This window comes from Phyllopteryx taeniolatus, chromosome 5 (genome assembly GCF_024500385.1).
Source record: "Phyllopteryx taeniolatus isolate TA_2022b chromosome 5, UOR_Ptae_1.2, whole genome shotgun sequence".
Classification (NCBI taxonomy): domain Eukaryota; kingdom Metazoa; phylum Chordata; class Actinopteri; order Syngnathiformes; family Syngnathidae; genus Phyllopteryx; species Phyllopteryx taeniolatus.
The window spans coordinates 6,237,108-6,253,415 of record NC_084506.1 but is presented as its reverse complement, the minus strand read 5'-3'; the positions used below and the strand labels follow the sequence as shown (position 1 = coordinate 6,253,415).

Below are 16,308 nucleotides of genomic sequence, written 5' to 3'. Positions count from 1 at the left end.
GAATGACCAAAAAAAAAAAAATGTTTAATGCGACATTTGCTCACAATATCCATCCATCCATCTTCTACCGCTTATCCGAGGTCGGGTCGTGGAGGCAGTAGCTTGAGCAGGGACGCCCAGACTTCCCTTTCCCCAGCCACTTCATCCATCTCTTCCAGGGGGATCCCGAGGCGGAACCAGGCAAGCCGAAGGATGTAGTCTCTCCAGCGTGTCCTTGGTCGTCCCCGGGGTCTCCTCCTGCTGGGACGTGCCCGGAACACCTCACCGGGGAGGCGTCCGGGAGGCATCCGAATCAGATGCCCCAGCCACCTCATCTGGCTCCTCTCGATGTGAAGGAGCAACGGCTCTACTCTGAGATCCTCCCGGATGACCGAGCTTCTCGCCCTATCTCTAAGGGAGAGCCCGGACACCCTGCGGAGGAAACACATTTCGGCCGCTTGTATCCGGGATCTCGTTCTTTCGGTCACGACCCACAGCTCGTGACCATAGGTGAGGGTAAGAACGTAGATCGACCGGTAAATCGAGAGCTTCGCTTTTCGGCTTAGCTCCTTCTTTACCACAACGGATCGATACAAAGTCCGCATCACTGCAGACGCTGCACCGATCTGCCTGTCGATCTCCCGTTCCATTCTTCCCTCACTCCTGAACAAGACCCCAAGATACTTGAACTCCTCCACTTGGGGCAGGATCTCATCCCCGACCTGGAGAGGGCACGCCACCCTTTTCCGACTGAGGACCATGGTCTCAGATTTGTAGGTGCTGATTCTCATCCCAGCCGCTTCACACTCGGCTGCGAATTGCTCCAATGAGAGTTGGAGGTCACGGCTTGATGAAGCCAACAGAACCACATCATCTGCAAAAAGCAGAGATGCAATACTGAAGCCACCAAACCGGACCCCCTCTACGCCTCGGCTGCGCCGAGAAATTCTGCCCATAAAAGTTATGAACAGAATCGGTGACAAAGGGCAGCCTTGGCGGAGTCCAACCCTCACCGGAAACGAGTCCGACTTACTGCCGGATATGCGGACCAAACTCTGACTCCGGTCGTACAGGGACCGAACAGCTCGTATCAGGGGGTTCGGTACCCCATACTCCCGAAGCACCCCCCACAGGGCCACCCGAGGGACACGGTCGAACGCCTTCTCCAAGTCCACAAAACACATGTAGACTGGTTGGGCGAACTCCCATGCACCCTCGAGGACCCTGCCAACGGTGTAGAGCTGGTCCACGGTTCCACGGCCAGGACGAAAACCACACTGCAAAAAGGGGGACCACCACCCCAGTCTTCCAATCCAGAGGCACTGTCCCCGATGTCCACGCGATGTTCCAGAGGCGTGTCAACCAGGACAGCCCTATAACATCCAGAGCCTTGAGGAACTCCGGGCGAATCTCATCCACCCCTGGGGCCTTGCCACCGAGGAGCTTTTTAACCACCTCGGTGACCTCAACCCCAGAGATAGGAGAACCCGCCTCGGTGAACCCAGACTCTGCTCCCTCATGGGAAGGCGTGTCGGTGGAATTGAGGAGGTCTTCGAAGTATTCTCCCCACCGGCTCACAACGTCCCGAGTCGAGGTCAGCAGTGCCCCATCCCCACTATACACAGTGTTGATGGTGCACTGCTTTCCCCTCCTGAGACGTCGGATGGTGGACCAGAATTTCCTCGAAGCCGTCCGGAAGTCTTTCTCCATGGCCTCACCGAACTCCTCCCATGCCCGAGTTTTTGCTTCAGAGACCACCAAAGCTGTATTCCGCTTGGCCAGCCGGTACCCATCAGCTGCCTCAGGAGTCCCACAGGCCAAAAAGGCCCGATAGGACTCCTTCTTCAGCTTGACGGCATCCCTCACCATTGGTGTCCACCAACGGGTTCGGGGATTGCCGCCACGACAGGCAACGACCACCTTACGGCCACAGCAATGGAGGCGCGGAACATGGTCCACTCGGACTCGATGTCCCACTCTGAACTGGTGTTTGGTGCATAGGCACAAATAACAGTCAGGACCCGTCCCCCCACCCGAAGGCGGAGGGAGGCTACCCTCTCGTCCACCGGGGTGAACCCCAACGTACAGGCGCTGAGCCGGGGAGCAATAAGTATACCCACACCTGCTCGGCACCTCTCACCGTGGACAACTCCAGAGTGGAAGAGAGTCCAACCCCTCTTGAGAGGACTGGTACCAGAGCCCAAGCTGTGCGTGGAGGCGAGTCCGACTATATCTAGTCGGAACGTCTCGACCTCACACACCAGCTCGGGCTCCTTCCCTGCCAGAGAGGTGACATTCCACGTCCCTAGAGTCAGCTTCTGTAGCCGGGGATCGGATCGCCAAGGTCCCCGCCTTCGGCCACCGCCCAGCTCGCATTGCACCCGACCCCTATGGCCCCTCCCACAGGTGGTGAGCCCATGGGAAGGGGGACCCACGCTACCCTTTCGGGCTGTGCCCGGCCGGGCCCCATGGGTGCTGGCCCGGCCACCAGGCGCTCTCCTTCGAGCCCCAACTCCAGGCCTGGCTCCGGAGGGGGGCCCCGGTGACCCGCGTCCGGGCAAGGGAAACCTGAGTCCATAATTTGTCTTCTTCATACGGGGTCTTTGAGCCGTGCTTTGTCTGGTCCCTCACCTAGGACCTGTTTGCTATGGGTGACCCTGCCAGGGGCATAAAGCCCCAGACAACTTAGCTCCTAGGATCATTGGGACACACAAACCCCTCCACCACGATAAGGTGACGGCTTCAGTTGTTATTGCTAACAATAACAACTGGAAAAAAAATGCACTTTACTTGTACTGTATTAAAAAAAAATGGTCAAGGCTTAGAAGAAAATTGGAAGGCCTTGGCATTCATTGCCTAAAACAAACATTTAAAAAAAACAACAGTGGAAGAAAAAGAAAACATAAATCTGCATCAACAAATATGATTATATTGGTATTGTGAGATGTGAGCAAATCAGCAGTGCTCGAGTGAGACAATGAACAAACATGGCTGACATTTAGCCGAAAATACAAAGAAAATCAAATATGTTTGCTTAAATGTCTCATTTGAATTTTTGTCTAGAGAGAAGGATGGGGGGAAAAAAACTAATACGAATATTCTATCAAGTGTTTACATCACTTGTATTATTGCTTTTTTAAATACATTTTGTAGGTTTTAATCAAAATGGATTATACAAGAAATTATTATTATTGTTGGGCACACACACAAATACACGCACCCACACAACATTGACCATTTGCACACGACAGCAAGCGAAAGTCAGATAGAGACACAAGCACTAAAAAAACTGCACTATGAGGGTTATGAGACAACTTTATTCAAACATTAATTTAGCATTTGATTCCTAGAGTGTATTTAATATAAATTGCATTGTCAACAGCACCACCTGCTGGAACTGGTGGGGTACTACCCTCCTTACAGCAAATGCAGAATCACCCTTCCATGTTTTCTAATTTCCCATTTTCTCCTGTATTGTCCACTTGTGGGATGATTGCGTGTCTTCCATACATCCCATTGGACTTGAACGCATCATTTGGGACCCACGGAGGCAAGACACCCAAACAATGAGAGAAAAGAGGACAGGAGCTGGGCCCACTTTAGTTTGACGTACCAAAAACGTGACCTACTTGTCCTACTTTATGTTCCCGCGTGCTCATGTCTGAAGTAGAGAGTCCGCTTCCCAGAACCCTGATTTCATATGGTGCTAGAGACTTGTTACAAACATCTACGTCACCAAATGAAATCAGTTTCCGAGTGCAGTCCTTCGGTTCAGAGGAGAACTCATGTGGCGTCCTGACGCCATCAGCTCAAAGAAAACACGAACACATCAAGTACTGTATGCGTCGCAACAGTTACAGAGTTACCCAATTTAATCCACCTCTTAATAAATCAGCCGCCATCATGTCACAATGACAAAAATCATCAATATGATTTATATCATCCTTACAATATATACACTCACGTACACAATAAACGGGAAAGGTGTATAATTAGTTTCTCTTGGCTGCACGGCTTCCGGTACGTCAGACTATTTGGTCCAATCAGATTTGAGCCTGCAGGTGTTCCTATGTGAATGTAATCTGCCCAGGGCCTTCACAAGTGGTCAGTAGCGCTGGCCCATGTAGCTTCAGGGTGCTGGTCCTGGATGATGTCATCCTTTTCCCGTCCTCTGATTGGTTGGTCTGAGCTAAACCTGTCACAGTTGGTCAAAGGAAACCGAGTTCGACTAGCAAAACACGTCTACAGCGATCGGCACCCATGAGTCAGCATCTCTGGTGATTATGATGCATTTTATTTACATGTTTGCCCTGTTATTAGATCAATATTGATTGATTGATGGAAGTGCTCCAGATGATGTACGTGGCACAGTTGCGAGCTCTTATGTATCTTGCGTTTTTGTATGGTATTGCTGGTTCCTATAATTGTGAAGTGACATTGGTGGATTTTGTCCCAACTAAAGGCCCAGCTAGCAAACGCTCGCCGCTGGGAGACTTTAATGCTGCCACTGGATACATTCTCTCCTGTGAACATAAGATAACAGGGAAAATGAATTTATGTGCAATGATGTGGAAGAAAACCAATACAATATGCAATATACCTTGTGTGTGTGGACGCAAGAATCGGATCTGCTTGAAGAGGGGCCAAAAAAGGCGACTTCAAACTCTTCAACTGTGATGCTCGTATCATCAACATGGAAGGGAATACACTTTATGTTGCTCCACTAGCAAATGAGATCAAAGCTGAGCTGGTCGCGACGTAATGGAAACTCAATCCTCGAGCTCTCATCTTGAATCAGACTCATTTTAAGCGCAAAAACAAGTTCTGAGTCAAGCAACTTATTGCCACAGAGGCAGTGAGTCGCAACGAGGGGCTGCGCCATCATTCCTTCCTTTGCTACGTTTGCTTTTTGCGGTTAGTGAAATGACGCAATCAAGGTTTGAAGACTTTTGACATATACGTACAGTAAAGTGGTGCCCGGAGATTTAGGCGTGGTTCAGACCGCCAACGCTAGGTGGCGCCAGAAAGCTCCCCAACATCCAGGCACCATCGAGTCACATTGGTTTCCTTGCAGTGGAAGGGTTGGCTTGCCAACCGCCAATAAGCACCGCAGAAGAAGAAGAAAGCAGGACAATACATTGGTACAGTTGTGTTTTGTGCTCGCATTTTCCGTGTTTGCAGGTTATGTCTATAGAAAATGTTAGCGTTTCTTCACACTGCTGATTGAAAATGTTCGTTTGAAAAAAACTTAAAAAAAAAAAACAACAACGAAATTTTGTGTTTTTTGAGCCATAATAAGAGATACTCCGAATAAATGTCTGTCTGCCTTAAAGGGGCGTGGCCTAGTGAGTGACTTAGTCTGTGCGTGAGTGTCTGGGCGTGAGTTGCAGCCTACAGCAGCTCCTTGCGAGTGATTTCATTTTCTATTTGTGTGTTTAACTGTTTTTCCCGTTCTACAAACAGCAACAGTATCTCTCCTTGCGTCAGTGGATCTGACGTTGACTCGTACCTGAAATTTTGCAATACAAGCGGTGGCTAGAAAAAAAAAACAACTCATGAGTTGGGACACTCTTAAGTCAAGGTATGTACTTAAGGAATTATTATTTTTAACTCCAGTTATGTTCCGCTTGACTTTTGACATACTATATTCTTTTAATAGGAACCAAGTGGGTTCAGTAGATATGCAAGGGCCCTTACTGTATGCCCTGTGGCGCACCTGCCAATAGGTGGTGGCCTGTTACATCATCATTGAACAAACTGTCCATACAGAATAAAAGAGAAACACTCACCATACAATTGCTTATTCCTTCCCCGGAAGATGTCGGCCATCCATCCCCGCTCTCCAGAAGAAAGCAGAGCATCGTGCGAGTGTGTGTGTGTGTGTGTGTGTGTGCGTGTGTGAGATGAGAGGAGAGAGGGGCGCGCCAGCCTCCTGGTACCTCCCTCTTTCCTCGAGCTTTACCGTCAGTGTGAGCTGTTTGTCCTCTGCTTCTCCACTTTTAGTGAGGCAGTGAGTCAACACCCTCGCTCTCTCTCACACACACACACACACACACACACACGCACGCACGCACGCACGCACGCACACCCAGAGCATGACAAAGCATATATTTCCATCACACACAGCCGGAAGTACTGGACTTAAGCAAAATGTTCAGGTATCTGTACTTCGCTAGTGTATTTATTTTAGACTCGTCACTTTTTTCAACCTCCTCAGGTGACGACATGACATGAAAAAGGACTCAATCAATCAATAACTTCTGCTTTTACGATATTGTTTTTCCCACATGTATCTGCACTGCTAATTAAGTACAGCCGATGAGTACTACTTTTGGCACTTCTGGTCCAGGATGAGGGTGAGGAGCGCGGTGACTCACTCCCCACAGCCACTTCCCGCGGCCTCCTCTGGATGCCCAAATAAAAGGCCGAAAGGGGCAAGTCACGTTGCGGCGGTCTGACTCAGCGTACGGGAACGTACGTCCGGGAAGCGTGCGCGCATGAGCGAGGCGTGAAGAGGCGCGACGCGCGGGATATGCGGGCACCACGCCTGCAGTCATTCCACAACTGCGTCTGACAGTCACGGCGGAGGAAGGCCAAAGAATGCCGGGTGAGATGCCTCCGCCGTGAGTCGCGGACTCTCACCTGCCGTCAACACACAGATCCGATTTCCACTTTCCGTTTCCCTTTCCCGAGGGACTTTCCCAGTTTGTGGGGCTGCAGAAAGGTTGAAGAAGTCACAATATTGTTCGCATTCTTTAGTTGGCTCATTCAAAAGTCAAACACTCCCAGAGGTGGCAAAGGTACTCACACTCGGCTCTTAAGTACAGATTCATTGAGTTTAATTCGTTCCGTGACCACCCCCGTGACTCCTTGTATCGCAAATCGTCTTCCCCCATTGAAATGAATGGAAATGCTATTAATTCGTTCCAGCCCAAAAACAAAAAACAAAAAAAAAAAACAGACCAACATTTTGCTGTATTTTTTAAACAAAAAAGAAGTACTCTATAATATAGTGCATTATAAAAACATATAGCAATTACACACAATTCAATAGAATGTAAAGAATTGATCTGTTTTTGGCATATTTTTGATTCAATTCAATGGAGATTGTGGCGCTATTTCTGGTGTGAGCATCTTAATCTTAGCCACCTGGGGGCAGTATAATACATCCATCCATCCATTTTCTGAGCCGCTTCTCCTCACTAGGGTCGCGGGCGTGCTGGAGCCTATCCCAACTATCATCGGGCAGGAGGCGGGGTACACCCTGAACCGGTTGCCAGCCAATCGCAGGGCACATACAAACAAACAACCATTCGCACTCACATTCACACCGACGGGCAATTTAGAGTCTTCAATTAACCTAGCATGCATGTTCTTGGGATGTGGGAGGAAACCGGAGTGCCCGGAGAAAACCCACGCAGGCACGGGGAGCACATGCAAACTCCACACAGGCAGGGCCGGGGATTGAACCATGGTCATCAGAACTGTGAGGCAGACGCTCTAACCAGTCGTCCACCGTGACGCCCAGTATAATACAGACATACTGATATCCAAGGAGACGGTCATTCTTGTGTCAGCAGTTGTGTGCAAAAGTGTGTTGCAGCCTAGGGCACACGAGGCGATGGTGATGCCCTTGAAAACCAATAGTCGGGGGTGGGGTGTGTGGAATTTCCCACCTTGAATGACTTTTTTTCCTCTAAGAAAAATCTATTTGTCAAAGGGTGGGGGTAGGGGTGGGCGGGTTAATGCCCACCCAAACTCGTTTGGAGGCTCCCTCAAGGATCTTCAAAAGCAAAGTCTCTTTACATTTTCTTGAGGTCCCGCAAGGATCAATTTTTAAACCACTGTTATTTCTTTTCGCCACCCAACATACTTAACTACATTCTTTATTTTACAGTTTAACACCAGTGACAATGTCTGACTACTTTCCTCCTACACCTTTTAAATTCAATTCCCTTAACTTTGAATGTGATTTCAATTGCCATGGCAGACATACTGGTACTAGTTTTAATCATTCGTTAAAGCTTTCTAGTTCAGTGATCCCCTTGCCAAAGCACTATTTTTGTATTCGACAGGGTTTTGAAGCCATCTTGTGGCATGTTAGGGAGTTTCAGAAAGCGCACAAAAACGGCGAGCGGGCAAGTTTTTCCGCAAATAACAGAGCACAGGTTAAAAAAAGAAATCAGGGCATTGGTAAAGCTGCAAGTAGCGAATCGTGAATAGGCTCAGAGGAACACTGTCCTGTGATTGCCTGGCGACTAGTTCAGGGTGCCCTGTGCCTTGCCCTTTGCGCCAAATCCAGTTGGGACGGGCTCCATCCGGCGTACTCGTGAGCCTGAACGGGATATGCAGCACAGAAAATAAAAGAATGGAGGTAGATTTGGTTCATCCCAACTAGAGATACCGAAAGCAATAATTGTCTTGTGCAAAAGTTTATTGAGAGATTATTCACAATTTCAAAGCGCGTTACATGTTATACGATAGCAGAATATTCCGGACTTGAATCCAAACCGCCCTCAAACTAAAACGGGCTCGGAAATACTTTCAACCCATTGTGATGACTTGTGATGAGCACAGTTGGTTTGAAGACGAGCCCAAAAAGCAAAGAATGCAGTGCATGTAAAAAACGAGAAACTACCTTGCCGTCTGTGCGAGTGAAGGAAACTGAAAAGTGTGTCACGTTGCCCTCACCAGTGGTCTAATAAGTCACAAGTGATACTAACGATGATTATCTTGCAGTGCTCGGTCGACTCTGTAGAAGGAAGAAAAGTGTTAGTGTAAAGCATCGTTTATGATAACAGATGACAAATAGTCCCATTGCAGATATTTCTTACTTTCTTGGCCTGCTGCACACATCGCATGTAAGCAGACGCGATCCCGGAGCAACACAGACTCTTTCCCGGTTGCTCTTGGTAACATTTCAGCACTTGACTCTGCAAATCTCCACACACTGGCTGAATGTTGAAGCGCCTGAGACAAACAATTCAATATATCACAGTTCATCATTTGCCATTTTAAGCGATTTACATTTATTTTTATTTTAAATGAATTTTTACAGTCTGCGATTGGCTGACGACCAGTTCAGGGTGTAGCCCGCCTCTCGCCCGAAGATAGCCGGGATAGGCATTAAGATAGCATCTTTTTATTAGATGAAATTATATGGTTTGGTTGCACAGTTTGGTGTTTCAATATATATATTTTTGTTATTAATCTATGAATTTTCAACAATGAAGTTTATGCACACATTTTTAAAATATACCACTTTCATCCACCGTTTGCCTCTTTTGTGAGGCATCTCCTCGTTATCACTTTTTTATTTGCCAGCAATAAATTATAATTATACCCCATTTCGAATGACGTTAGAATGTTGCGTAAAACATAAATAAAAACAAAATACAATGATTTGCAAATCCTTTTCAACTTTTTTTTTTTTTTACTTTTAGTTGAGTCATATCATTCTAAAGTAACAGTACTCTTACTTGAGTCCAATACTTGGCAACTCTACCCACCTCCGAAAAGGGGCATTCCCGAGAGGCTCAGTTGTTCACAAGCAAGGATGGGGCAAAGTTCACCACTTTGTCAACAACTCCGTGAGCAAATAGTCCAAGAGTTCAAGAACAACCTTTCTCAAAGTAACACTGATCGTCATCTACGGTCTTTGATACCATCAAAAGATTCATAGAATTAGAGAAATCGCCGCACGTAGGCGGCAAGGACCGAAAAGCAACATTGAATGCCCGGGCGACCTTCGATCTCTGGGGCGCCACTGCATTGAAAACCGGCATCATCGTGTAAAAGAAGACTTCAGAAAAGCATCGTCAGTTAACACATTTGGTCGCTACATCTACGAGTAAAAGTTAAAACTCTACTATGCAATACGTCACCATATAGTAAATCAACAACACCCAGAAACACTGCATCTGAGACGGCTAATGTACGTGTAAACAAGTCTCGGAATGGGTTCTTTCTTACGTAAAACGCCGGTGTGCGTCCTCTTTGCCTTTTTGGAAACTCTCAGCGGTCGCTTTGTAGAAGTCGGTGCACTGAAAACAGAACACAAACGCGATTAGCGTCCCAATCAGCGCAACAACCAAAAGTGCGTCAGTCAAGGCAGCGCTTTCGTATTTGTTTTGCCTCGGTGGGCGCGGGCCGCTTTCCGAAGCACGGCGCCCGTGAGTGCCCTAACGTGGACTTTGCGCTCGCTTGCCTTGGCTTCAAGTTTGGCGATGCGCCCCTCGTAGAGAGCGCCTCGTCTCCTCGAGGCTTCCTCCTTCTCCTCCAGCTGCCGAGCCTGCACCAATGTAACATGGTTACTATGGCAATGTGCAGGAGGTTATCGTTTGACTGACACATGCAAACACACACACGCACTTTCCTTTTTTTGTCAGAGGATGAATTGATTAAAAGGGGAGATATAATGGAAAAGCAACTTTTTAATAATAGCCAATAGCGAGGATCCACTTTGCAGTTTGACCTTGATTTACCAACGCTTTAACTTACAAATTTTCTGAGTTATGAGCGGTCGTTTGTTCAATTTTTTTGCGAGCCGAAAGTTGCATTACAAGCGAGCTTCAGATACGCAGCCGCTAGATGGCGGCAGCGAGCGCCACGACATCCGCCCAGCCTTCCACGTCTCACTCACAATTGGAGATACGGTGACCCATCGTTTTATCGTCGATTTTTTAAATGAGCGTTTTAAATGAGAAGGGGCAGAGAAGGTCCCCAACTAGTAAAGTTGATGGTCCCCCAACGGAGAGAGAATATGGCCAGTGAGTGGTGTTGTTTGTTCTGTTTGTATATGTTGTGGCTCTGTGTGGTAAATTAGCAGTTGTTGGAAGGTTTATAATCATCATAAGACTTATGCTAATTTATTCAAGCACCTCTATGGCGTTTTTCCATCATATGTTAGCATTAAGGATTTCATAAGATGAAAAATTATGGTTTGGCTGAACATTTTGGTCTTTAAATTTGTAATGTTTAATTCCATCCATTCTCCACACCGCTTATCCTCATGCGGGTCGCGAGCGAGCTGGACCCTATCCCAGCTGATTCTGGGCGAGCGGTGTGGTACACCCTAAACTGGTCGAAGCCCATACCTCAGTTGCCAACCAATGGAAATAAGGCTAGAAAACAGCAGAGAGAAGACACCTCAAGCAGCTGAGAGGATTCAGAAGCAACGCCGAGTTAGCAAAACTTCTGCTTGAAAACTAGCTTTATCATTTCTTTGTGATTGTTAATTGATTGCACATTCCCAAAATGAAAACTTCAAACTAGCAACACTTTGTCTTGTAGTGACATTGCAACCAACGTAGCAGCAGACAGCGTTCTCTTTGCCTATTTGTTATTTATATTTATACTTGTTTTTTTTTGTTGTCCCTTAACGCTTACAACAATAAAAATATGAAACATAGGCCGAACATTTGACTGTTTTACAATACTTTGTCCTTTAGTGTTTGTAATGTAATGTGTAAAATCCAAAGAAACTAACAAAATCAGCACAAAAAAAAAAAAGGCACATTTTTTAATTTTTAATTTGAACAGGGCTAATATCGACCGATTCATCGGTCAGGTCCAACTATTTATAACAACTACGCACTTTTCCTAATCGCAAGGCATTATGACCCAAAATGTAGACTTGAAGCAGCCTTTTGGATTGCAAGTGAAAGATCTTCAACAACCAACCAGTCGCCTGCATTCCACTTTTGCAGATTACGGTAGACTCGCGTCTGTGTCACGCGCGGGCTTACGTAAAGCTGCATCACCAGCCTCTCGTCCTCCGTCCCGCGGCGCTCATCTGCGACGGCTCGCCGGAGGCCGGCCTCGTACGCCGCCTTGTCTGCCTCCAGCGCCGCCTTCACCCGCTCCGCCACCTCGGCCTCGGCCCGCGAGCCGGCTGCCGCGTGGCTCTGCGCCCGCATCGCTTCGAGCCTGCAACACAGGTGCAAATACAAATACGCTATGTCACCGAGCTCATGCATTTTCCCTTTGAAATGAATTGAAGTGTAGAAATGAAATTTTGTTTTTTGCTTGAGTATTTTTAATTAAGTAGCACTTTATTGTACAAAAACATAATGAAAGAAAATGTAAATAAATAAACTGGTTTCATAAAGTGTAATGAGGGTACGTACTGGACCACAAGTGTATTGGATGTGTGCCGTTAAGGGGCGTGGCCTAACAAGTGACATCATGGACTTGGCCAGTTTGCGTGTGAGAGTCTGGGTGTGACTTGTGGCTTACAGCAGCTGCTTGTGTACGTTCTCAGTTTGTACATATTCGGGCGTTTGACTGTTTGTCCCGTTCAGTGAGCGAAGGCGTCGCAGTACCTTCATTGCTCCGTTTTATTTTTTTTCCTCACTTCGTATCTGATGCTCACTCGTAACTCAAATTGTGGCTCACAACACAAACCAAAAACAATCGATGAAGTGATGGCTCATAACTGGAAAAAATTGTAAGTTGGGGCACAAGGTATCATTATAGCTAACTTTTCAGAGGCTACGGGGCGGTTATGGTTGTGCCCTATGAACTCTGCCCTGCAACAAGTCAAATGAGCAGGAAAATCGAGCAATGCTGAAAAAAATCTAGCGATAGTGTACATGCTTTTCGTTGGACAGACTTCAAAAAGTGAGAGTAAGGTAGTTTTGCTGCCATGTTTTGGTGTTTTGAACTGACAAGCAATTTCCAAACAAGTGTTGTGTTGCTCTTGTGTTCCTACTGCAGCTGTAGCTCCTCCCTCCTGCGCTCAATCTCCTTCTGAAGACCTCGGTCCATCTCCTCCTTCATTTTCCGCCTCACTTCCTTCTCCAAAACCTCCGGCGAAACCAGAGAGGCCGCTTTTGGAAAATAACACAAACACACAACACAAATAAGTACCAACCCTACTGTCTTCTCGAAGGCGTCTGGACGCTCACCTCCTGCAGGGGGCGCTGCCTGGACTTCCTTCTCCACTTCAAGGAATGGCGGCGGCTCCTTGGCGGGCGGCGGGGGGAAGCTTTCGCTGGGTCCCTCGTGGGGGGGCACCACCGCTGCCAGATTCACACCGGGGCAACAAGGCGGAGGCGGGGGGGCGACAGGAGCGACAAGAACGGACTCCACGGGTGGAGGAGGAGGTGGAGTGGACTCAGATGGAGGTAGAAGAATGGACTCTACAAGTGGATGAAACGGGTGAATCCCCATTTATCGCCAAGGATACGTGCCAGACCCACCCGGGTGAAAATCCACGATATTAACTCATTCACTGCCAAGGACGTTTCTATTGGTCAACTGGAATTTAACCGCTTACTCCCACCAACGTAATGTAAATAAACTACATGGAGTATGTTTTTGAACGGGTAGGCTTGAAAGATGATCTCGCCCAACTTGTCTGTGAAATTCAAATTTGTAAACCACCGTAATGACTAACAGATCCCTGTAGATGGCGGCGTTACATCGCTTTCCGTTTGAGGTCAGCACAGCGTTTGAGTAGAAGCAAACAAATTAGGGGGTGAAGCTCAGCTTGTTACGTCGATTATGAGAAAGAGAAATGCCGACGTCAGGAACTCCTAATTCTGACGTAGCTGTGTACAGTAAATCCCATAAAAATAACGGGTCCGTGAGCTGCATTATAGCGCGGACACGAACGATGAACCGTGATCTAGCGGGCGAACACTGTAGCGGGCTTAGCTGGAGGTCGAAGAATGGAGGAGGAGAAGGTATAGCAGGCTCACCTGGAGGTTCAGGTGCTTGGTCTACTTGTGGAGGAGGAGGTGGCGTAGGCTGAGTTGGAGGTAGATGAATGGACTCTACAGGCGGAGTAGGAGGTGCAGGTGCTGGCTCTGCAGGTGGAGGAGGAGGAAGTGTAGTGGTCCCATTTGGAGGTAGAAGAATGGACTCCACAGGCAGAGGAGGAGGCTCAGCTGGAGGCGCAGGGACTGGTCCTACAGGTGTGGTCGCTGGAGGAGGGGGTTGAAAGGTGACACGCGGAGGAGGGCCACGTTTTCCAGGAAGGTGGCCTGGTGCAGGAGGCCCTTCCTGCGCAGGAGGAGGAGCTGTCAGAAGAGGCAGCAAGTGCTCCACCGACGAGGTCGGGCCGGTGGAGTTGGCGTGAGGCGGCGGACTCGGAGTTGGCGACGGAGGGTTGACCGGCTTCTGTCTCATTCGTTTGATGACTCGGTCCGACAGCTGAACACAACATGACGTCACGATCTCGGTTAATGTCCAATTTCATTCCTGTAGCTGTGCATTGTTGACGGTGAGGCCTCCATCTGGAAAACTAGAGAGGACCCTTGACATTTACGAATTCGATTCGTTCCGTGACTGAACTCGCACACAAAACGTCGACCGTGCAACCAGAGGGAATTAAAATAGCGACGTGACAGGATTAGCCAAAAAAAAAACGGCCACTTCAATCCGAGTACAATGCAGCAAGAATTTTGTCCCCCACCCAAAAAAAACTTTTTGGCGGACATTTTTTGTGTGATATCGACTGGAGAAAATCTGGTCCAAAAAACGCCTTAACATTAGAGTAAAACAGTCAAACTTGATTATTTCTCAAAATATCTCCTCGACCGTTTGTTTCAGTTCGTCTGCTACTCGGGAAAAGCCTTTGGAAACGTATTTTCTTCTGTTTTAGCAATTTGTATAATTTATGTTTCTCTTTTGGAACTGCGAAGCTGAAACACAATAAACTCTATCTACGGTATTCTTTTTTTTTTTTTTGATGCACCTCTATTAATTATGGAGAATTTTAGAGGCGTTTGAAGTGCTCATTTCATATATATTTATTTTTTGAATTGAAAATGACACAAAAAAATGACAGCCACTTGTCACGCCTTTTGCCAATGCGCAGGGACCTTACTGCTCTAGGTCTGCAAAATTATAGAACGCAGAAAGTTTGAATTGCTTGTAGTGTGCCTGTATAAGTCAATAATTTGAAGACTAACTGGCTTTATTAAAGACATGTAATTATAGTATTTGGAGTTATTGAAACGTTCTCAGATCCAGAAATCCAAATTAAAAAGGTTTTTGAAGAACTTATTCAGCCACTGTCGTTTCAAACTCGTGAATGATACCTTCCCAACATGGCCGCCTGGCAGGCACGTGGGAGTGTACCCGAGAGGAGAAACGTAATCAAGAGTGGGCGTGACCACAAGGAGAGGCTGCACACACACACACACACACACACACACACACACACACCATTTTTTCAAGAGATGTGTTTTTTGTTTTGTTTACTTTCTTCTTATTGCTATTTGTTATTGTGTTTTAATTTGGATTTGTGTCTATGTGAAGCACTTTGTTCCAGCTGCGTTTTTAAAAAAAAAAAAGTGCTCTATGAACAAAGTTGATTTGATTTAGCAACCCTTTGAGAAACTCATATCGATAGGAGGCTTTTTAACAATGATTATCATGAAACATTTGTCTCGGCAGGCATTGCAGTTAACTTTTGTTTGCATTTTTATATATTTTGATTAGATTTTTTTCCCCTCTCACATTAACTAAAATACAATGATTCTGTATTTTTCATTTGGGACTGTATTTCATAACTATCTGAAGCACTTAGCTTAATTTAATGAATGTGCCTTTAAAGAGGAGCTGAATTGCCCAATTTTCCACTCACCCGAATGCCCTCCACCAAAGTAACGCCTCCACCTTCCCCTTCGTCATGGTGGAGATTACTCGGGCTGTTTCCACCCATAAAACACCCACTTCACGTCCACGAGTGACTGAATCCACAACGTGGATGACAATCACGACAGGCCCGTCACGTTCAAAAATACAAAACAGCCAACACCGTCCGCCCCTCCCCTCACAACGCCGAGGAGCAGTAACGTCGGCTCCCATTGGTCGAGAGATCTGGTGACTCAAGCTTGCGCCTTTTCATTGGTCTGTTACCCTGCCGCCCGCACCGGTGTACCGTCAGTGACCGAGAGACAACGTCGAATCCCGAGTAATTTAAACGATGGCTCCCATTGGTCGAGAGCTCAAGTCACTCAACCTCGCGCCTCCTGATTGGTCCTTTGCCCTTCCCCCCGAAATGATTGAAGAGAACATCGCGTCCCGAGGAATTTAGTCTTAACACTAATTTAAAACCGCTATTTAGACAAAACAATAGAATTAAATATGCAAACATTAAACCACAAATCACACGTAGCTTGATTATTTTATATTACCAAAGAATATTTCTTGCTCAAGTACCTGAGACAGCTAGCATGGCCTCAATGCGGCAATATCGTTGCGTAGTAATTCGGCATAAGTGAATAAATTCATCCTAAATAATCACGTTAGGGCCTCGCACAGACATCTACAGGCTTTTCTAGTTGGCACAATTTTTACATCAATTCTTGCCAGTGG

At 46.9% G+C, this 16,308-nt stretch overlaps 1 protein-coding gene across 11 annotated transcripts; it reads right to left on the bottom strand.

Moving 5' to 3' along the window:
• Positions 1–3,276: 3,276 nt before the first annotated feature.
• On the bottom strand, positions 3,277–15,779 carry LOC133478384 (uncharacterized). 11 transcript variants are annotated; one of them, XM_061774397.1, is made up of 12 exons: positions 15,575–15,773; positions 13,683–14,136; positions 12,888–13,121; positions 12,692–12,809; positions 11,727–11,907; positions 10,187–10,270; positions 9,952–10,022; positions 8,814–8,949; positions 5,769–8,731; positions 4,944–5,065; positions 4,580–4,702; positions 3,277–4,502 (listed from the first exon to the last, which is right to left on the bottom strand). In XM_061774397.1, the coding sequence occupies exons 1-9, from the start codon at positions 15,650–15,652 to the stop codon at positions 8,708–8,710; spliced, it is 1,380 nt and encodes a 459-aa protein (XP_061630381.1). In that variant the 5' UTR covers positions 15,653–15,773; the 3' UTR covers positions 3,277–4,502; positions 4,580–4,702; positions 4,944–5,065; positions 5,769–8,707. The 11 variants fall into 11 exon arrangements, with proteins under 11 accessions (XP_061630381.1, XP_061630377.1, XP_061630382.1 ...); XM_061774393.1 differs by having other exon boundaries at positions 4,580–5,065; XM_061774398.1 differs by lacking the exon at positions 4,580–4,702.
• Positions 15,780–16,308: the final 529 nt, after the last annotated feature.